The 7754-nt window shown below is 39.3% G+C and overlaps 1 protein-coding gene across 1 annotated transcript in view; it reads right to left on the minus strand.

Annotated features, from left to right (window-relative positions):
* ZMYND8 (zinc finger, MYND-type containing 8) overlaps positions 1–7715 on the minus strand; it is a 44311-nt gene extending 36596 nt beyond the window's left edge. The window contains 1 exon segment of the mRNA XM_009074650.1: positions 7618–7715. Coding sequence (XP_009072898.1) covers positions 7618–7631 — 14 coding nt within the window. The 5' untranslated portion in view covers positions 7632–7715.
* Between the last annotated feature and the right edge of the window lie 39 nt (positions 7716–7754).

Below are 7754 nucleotides of genomic sequence, written 5' to 3' on the forward strand. Positions count from 1 at the left end.
ATCCTTTTAGCAGGACCTCACATCTAAGTTACAGTAAAACAATCATAATGTTCCAGACTCATCCAAATCCATCAGATGCATTTTGTTCAAATCAAAACCCCAGGAGAACATGACACAACAACAAAGACCCACTAGTTGCTACAAGTCAATACGAAGCTACACAGAATTGTGCATGAATTCTGGCTGAGATAAGGGTGTGATGGATCAAAACAGCCACACTATTGCAGGAACCGTTTCCACTTCCCTGACCAAAGGAGCAGGAGAAGTTTCAGGCTGACTGAGGATGTCCTGTGCCCTTGGGGCCAAACCCAGCACTGTGGGGGTTACAGGTCAGGACTCCTATGTATTAGTTACAGCACAGGAGGTTTCTTCAGCTCTAAATCTGTCTCTCCTCATCTAATGAGTTTAACTTTGGAAACTGTGCCAGTTTCCTCCCTCACCTTTTTGAGTGTTCTTGCAATAGATCTACAGAGAGAAGAAAAAGACCCTTCATAAACAGTTCCAGAAGGAACAAAGTATCTCTGATACAAAGAATTACAGAATGGTTTGGGTTGGAAGGGACTTTGAAGATCACCTAGCTCCAACCTCTGCCATGGGCAGGGATGCAAACATCACAAAGAAGACACCCGAAGCCAACCTCCCTATAGATTTGAAGTATAAATTAACACATGAAAAAGCATTCACCACTTGACACAAAGATTCTCCATCTTCCTCAGCACTGGAGGAGCACATAGCCAATACACACGTGCAGTGTGTCACCCACAACATCCAGCAATTACCTACTACACCATGAAAACTGAGCCTCAAGAGCAACAGATGCATCTCCTACAGATGCATTCTCTACTATAATTAATCTTTTAAGGCCACAAACATTCAAGTGTATACAAAACTCACTGAGATTGTTCTGAAAAAAAAATTACCAAAATGTTGGGAAGGAAAAGTTAAATAAGCGTATTGGACATAGCTATAAAAGCTACTTAACACTCACAGCTCCTCAAAAGCATCTCCCATTGTTTTATTTGCCTTACTATGTAAGGACTTGCACAACCTTACACTGTTTGAAGGGTGGCAGCGAGGACTACAGTGGTCATCCTTGAGACTCCAGTTTGTAAATACATGCAAGCAATTCACAGCAAGTTCACAGTAACTTTTTGAAAGCTGCCAGATGTTTTCACCTTCCACCAAGGTAAGGAATAAGATTCTGAGAATGCAGAAATTTCATTAGCAAAAGATTTCCAATTAAATAAGTCAAGAAAAATAGGTCTTTAATCAGAGGTACCTTACTATTACCCACAACAAAATCCAAGTAAAATTCAGACCAGCAGCAAACAATTACAAACAAGCATCTAGTTCTATGGAAACAATAACTGTGTGATCAAGTAGACTATTCCAGAGAGTTTTATTTTGAGCATTCATTTTTGCAGGGCTCAGAGCACTTATTTCAGGATGCATTACTGTCATGCATGTATGAATGTGATGCTCCGAGGCTGCAGATCAGAAATGAGACTGGAATATACTCAATTAAGTACCTACATGAACACAATAAACACCTCATGTCTTTCTGAAAGCTACTCTTACTTCCTCATTAAGATGAATGAGCACAGAGGAACATGTTTTAAGAACACAACTGAAATTTAAGCTTTGCCAGTTTCCCTGTCAATTGACCAGAACACCAATTAATCATTTAAAACTTCCCTTCTCATACTGACAAAACTTTAAAAAAAAAAAAAGAAAGAAAAAATAAGAAATTGTTTTCTAAAATGTTAAACTAATTTGCTACATACAAATTAGTTTAACATGTCTGAATGAGGGTAGAAGGGGTGGAGGTTATTCCTTTGGGGATAGTTGGGCACAGAAAGATAAAAAAATAAGGATTGCAAACATACAGGATTTCTTGATACTTAGGTAAAAATGGAAGAAGAACTTAGCTCCCTCATTTTTAAACATGTTCTCTACTAAACTGAAGAGAGAGTGGGGTTTTTCTAACATAAAATTCAGTTTTTCAAATTTCACACCACTAAATAAAACACTGACTTTTCTGTTTAGAAAAATCATTCCTATACTAATAGTAGTACTTACCTGGAAAAAAAACCAAAAAGTACATATACAAGAATTTTTAAAGCTGCTCTAACCTACATTAACTACAAAGAGCAATTAAAAGTTGCAGATGAACTACTGCACCTTGACATTTAACCAAGAAAAACTGACAGATATGGCAAACCACTCGAAACAGCTAATGCCCACAGACACAGACTAGATCTACATCAGGGAATAACACATTCATTTCAAATCAAGAACTATATACTTATGGAATTCATTTCTCCTTTTAATTAACACACCACCAAAAAAAAAAAAAAAAAAAAAAAAAAAAAAAAAAAGAACCCAGAAAAATAAAACCTCCTTTAAAACCAGAAGCACTCAAACTGAATTTCATCCTTAAGACAATTCCTGCCTCTCCTATAGCACAATTTGGGAGCAGCAATGCTAAATAATGATGCCGAAAAAAACCTGCATTCAATAAAAACCTGACCAAAAAAAATAAATAAATAAATAAAAAAATATTTGCATGCCATTGCTGAATAAATAGCAGCTTTGTATAAAGCACTCACCTATAACAGTCTCTTACTCATCGGTAGCTATGCTATTTATGCAGAGCTCCTAAAATGGCGCCTGGCAGCACTGCACTGTCTCTGCCCTGCTCTGGAGCTAAAATGGTAGCACTTTGTTCAATACCAGCAGCTCCTGGTAAAGCAGCAGGGCTAGACTCAGAGCAAGCACCTAAACAGCAGAAATGGCAAAGAGCGACAAAAAGGACACCTGACATCCAAATGTTTCACTAAAAAGGCACAAGATAGGGAGATTCGTGAAGTCACAGGTTACTAAGGAAATCACTCCATTTTAGCTTCACTCACCAGTTTGAGCACCTCATGTTTTATGTTTCCTTTTACAGAATTCCCTGCAAAATGCTCCATTCGCGTTAAGCAAATGACATTTTGTGTAAAGCAATTAACATGCACGAAAAAAGGCTTGTTCAGATGTGTATGTACAGCAATGTTTAAACTAGTTACCTCTGATAGCAAGCAAAGGAAATCTACTTCTAATTCAAAGAACATTTAGGTTCCTTTTAAACCTTTACTCTCCTCCAGTGTCCACTCGAAATAGCTGTACAAAAGCAAAAACCAGGGGAAGGAGGGAGGGAGCTCCTTGTTGTCACACAGTCTTCTTTAAGACTGTACACTGTACAGCTGAGGCCCAAGCAAGGCAACCAAACAGCTACAGATTTCAGATGCTAAAAATATAATCTGAAAAGAAATATGTTTGAAAGTCAAGGTTTATGTTGGTTGCATTAGGAATGTTACCATCCTGCTACAGCTTGGTTTTAATCTCCCAGTGTGAAACAGATGCTGTGACAAAGGGCAAGAAAGGGTTAACAAAAGAATGACACACAACTATCAAATAAATGAATCCCAGTTCCTATGTAGCTATTGCTAAATTAGACTTTAACCCATGAATACAAGACATGTTTATTAGCAAATATATTTAAAATACTTTCTAAATGCAATTTAAAGGGCCAAGCTTGATGGCCTACTCTGATGGTTTCCAGTCTGCAAAAAAAGCCACTGTGCCACCATAAGGGGTTTGCAGACAATAACTGAGTAAATCAAACCTGCTCTAACAGGCTTAAATTCACTCTAATGGGATTCATGTGCCCATGGGGAAAATATTTGGGATCTACAAACAACAGAATTTGAAAATTGCTGTCTACTACATTCTACATGAGCAAAGGTTATATTCAACTTTCAAGATACGTAGGAAATTCAAATTAATACCTTGAATTCCAGACAGAGAAGAGGAGACCTTTAACTGAGATTTATCACCCTTTAACCAATTCTGCCGGGGTGGCACCATTACTATGGAAAACTGACCGTGACCTATCACTTTTCAGCTACCGGATCCACACGGCCAATACACTTGAAAACAAAGCAAAAAGCAAAAAAAACCCAAAAACCAAAACAAAAGAACAAGAACAGGAAAAAAAACCCCAACCAACAACAACAACAAAAAGCCTCAAGCAAAAGTGATATCACAAAATGGAAGTCAGCTCAGGAAGAAGAGCCAATTGAAGTTCGTGGACACTGAATAAAGGGCTAAATTTGTAATGTAATCTACCTATTCATTACTTCTGAGCATGAAGTTCCTTTCATTACATGGTTCCTTAGCAGCAATGTAGGTTTTCCCCTGTATCTCAACACTCCTACCTAATGGGGGGGGGGAAGGGGAACGCCACATTTGGAGTGGTTTATGCTCTGCATTTTTTTCATTCCCAGTATGTTAAGTAGTGTCATTTGTTTAAAGAAATTACTCAGCTTTTCCCCAGCACTATTTAGCTTCCAACTAAAACAGTTTGCCTGCAAAGAATGAAAAAGGCATGTAGCTCTTAAAAAGCTACTGTTTTCATCATGATTTATAATCCAGATCACTCCTTTGTTTTCCCCCCACTGCATTCTTTGTCCAGCTAATTACAAAAGTAACTGGATGTTGGCACTAAATAATAATGGCTAATCATATTCATCCTGGGCAATTCAAATTACTCTTTAGTAGCCAGAAAACTTACAGTGCAATTATATGATTAAGTGCTAGTTATATTAGAATAATGGCCATGGCTACAAGCTGAACAAACCTCAGCTACATTGCCTCATGTGTGTCCTTTTAATTGTGATATTAACAAGACCCAGCCCAGTAAAATCTTGGGGAGAAAGCACACATGCTTTTTCCCCGTGTCTGTCACTTAAACAAAACCCCACGTTCCATCTGTCCTGAGCAGCAGAAAAATTTGAAAAAAAAACCCAACAGCACGGAGTGTTGCTTATTATGCAACGCAGCGAAGCGAGTGGTAACATTACACCTTGACAAAGCAGCAAAAATATAGGAAATTTCTTCAGCTTGGCTGAGTTTGCTTTACTTAGATGGAACAAAGATGGCAGAAATTTCCAGAAGGCCTTTCCCAGCCTTGCCACTGCAATTGTCAATCTTTAACCTCCCAGCTGCTGCCATTGGCTCCGGCTCCCTGGGAGCAGTGCGATTGGGCTGAGCCCAGCACAACGCTGCTGTCTCTACCTTGCCTCAGACATCTTGCTGCAATGCAGACATTTATTTTTTTGTGAACTATAAAAGAATTAAAAGATTTGCAGGATTAAAAATAGTGACCTTTTCGCAGCCTCACGACGCTGCGTGGCGAGACGCGCGTGAGGGCAGCGCACACCAACTGTCAGCAGAGTGTCTGGAAGGGCAGATTTGAAACAGATCCTGGTTTAACAAAACCTGTGGGAGCCATTTTAATACAAGCTGTCTGATTGCAGAGCATTTCCTCCTGCTTCCTCATATTAGAAAAATATTCTGTCGCTCACTCCTAAAGACTCAAAGTAAACTGTTAATGTGTATAAACTACCATTAGGAAAATTATGTCCAAATGGAATATCCGGGGGTTTTAGCAACTGAAGAACAAAAGCCAGAAAAAAACTTCTTAGCTGCGTCAGCACTTTGATGTATGCTGAAAAATGCATTTAAACTGCATACAAAAATGCTATGACATGAAATCCAGTGGTACCCCAGCAGTGTTTCAGGTTGCAAACTGAACTAGACAGTCTTATAATCTAATCCTGGGAGATGAGAGGGGGGAGGGAAGGGGGGGGGCAGCTGTTAACCAGAGTGAGATATTCAAAGTAAGATACTCACGCTGGTAAACAACTAACCAGAGGTAAATTGCTGATACAGAACATTATCAAATCCATGGCAAGCATCTATGAAAGTTAGCATGTCCTGTGCCTCAGTGCCTCAGTGCAGTGCTTTGCAAAGCAGAGAGCTCAGCTCTCCTAAAAAATCATGGATGTGGACTGCTAAAATAAGTGCAAAAATTACATTAAAAGCACAAAAGAGCATCCTTTCTCTGCTTTTGTAACAGCACTGGTGATCATTGAGAAACAGCTTGTTCAAACAAGCGTGCAAGCGCCACAATTCAAATCTTAAAAAGGGCAGAAAATGTTCCAAATTCGTTAAAAATCAGGCAAGTTTGGCTGAGATTACACTTTGTATAGTATCAGAAACATATGCTCATTAAGCATTATTTACTTTACTTCCTAGGGTCACTTCGCTGCTGAGCACTAGCGCTTTCATCACACCTGAAAAGCCCAAGGAACAGCGAAAACGCGACTTGCCCTGCAAACATGGTAATTAACGATCTATGAACAAACAGCCAGCAGAATATTTTTCACTGGCCTAAGGTAAACAGGAAGTATAAGCTTCAAACTTTAGAGACAAATTATCAAAAACCCCAGTACATTCAAATGGAACAGTTTACATGTACAAGTCCCTTAAAATGGACGCTAAGCAAATCTGATTTTTTATCTGACTAACCACAGTAACATTACTTCATCTCCTGCACTAACTGACCCAGTAAAAATAAAATGTTTGGAAAACTATAAAAAAATGTTCAGAGAGTAGCATGCTGCTTACTTACCAACTGTTCAAGCACCCATCTCATTTTTCCAGTTAAGAAGATACAACAGGCTGGCAGATTTGGGAATTGATCAAAAAGGAATTTCTTGAAATAATTACGCAGCATTAAACCAAAAGTTAAAAAAAACCAAAAAGGACAAAAATAAAAACAACAAACAAGAACGAACAACATGTACTACTGTCATGAACCACACATGATTTTATATCTTCTGGACTCCACAACACAGAACTGTGGCTGATACAGTGTAAAACAAAAAGGCACAGATAAAAGGTACATTAGTTTATTTGAATCATGTAAAACAAGCAAGCTAACAGTTCAAAAACATTTTCCATAAAGCATCAGATCTGTAAACAGAGGCACTGCTGCATTTTACTGAGCAGCACCCCATTCCCCAAATCTGCAGCACAAAAACTCCCTTTTAAAGGAACAAAATATTAACCATACATTGTCCCTCAGAAAGAGAAACGCGTTGTATTAATTACTCCTGCAAGAAAAAAAGCTCAATAATCATTTTCAGTTAAGATAAGCTGCATAAAAAACATGATGCAACAGCACACCACCACCTAGGCCCAATATCTACAATCTGCCATTAGCACTTTTTGCTGATGCCTAGGTTTTTAAAAATCCCATATTTTCTCAGAGATAAGTTATCTTAGCTGTTCCATTCACTGTTTAGAAAGGTAAACTTGCCTGTTCTTCTGTCTGCCATTATCCCTGCTTGGCTCCCTGTAGGGCAGTTAAATGCATCTGCTCCCTAGCTTCCATTTTCTCTCCAGCAGGCATGTGACACCACAGACAATAGTGCTGGCAAACTGCTCAGAGACACAAACCTCCCTTGGAATACCAGGACCTTGATAAACTCTAAAAACACCATCCTCCTGTTGAAGAAGTAGGTCTGCCAAGGCTTTGCCAGCCTGCAGAATAAAGCTGTGGCTAATGGCTACTTAACCATGTGACCCAAGAAAGCAAATTTTTAAACAGCTCCAACTCAACCTAAGTGCTGTGGGTGTGAGTTTTGCAGGAGAAATCACAGAGAATCACGCTCTCAACCCACAGCTCATAGGTGTCCGAGAAAAACGAAGGTAAAAAGTCAGGCTTACCTCTGTGGATGCATTGTTAACACAGTGTTATGTCAATACTTATAAAACATGGAGGACAGGCTCTCGGGCTCGGGCAGGGAGGGCTTGGCACTCCGGCTCCAGCGGCTGTCTGCGCCATGAGAGCCGCGCGCCCATTG

The sequence above is a fragment of the Acanthisitta chloris genome, unplaced genomic scaffold (genome assembly GCF_000695815.1).
Source record: "Acanthisitta chloris isolate BGI_N310 unplaced genomic scaffold, ASM69581v1 scaffold40985, whole genome shotgun sequence".
Taxonomy (NCBI): Eukaryota; Metazoa; Chordata; class Aves; order Passeriformes; family Acanthisittidae; genus Acanthisitta; species Acanthisitta chloris.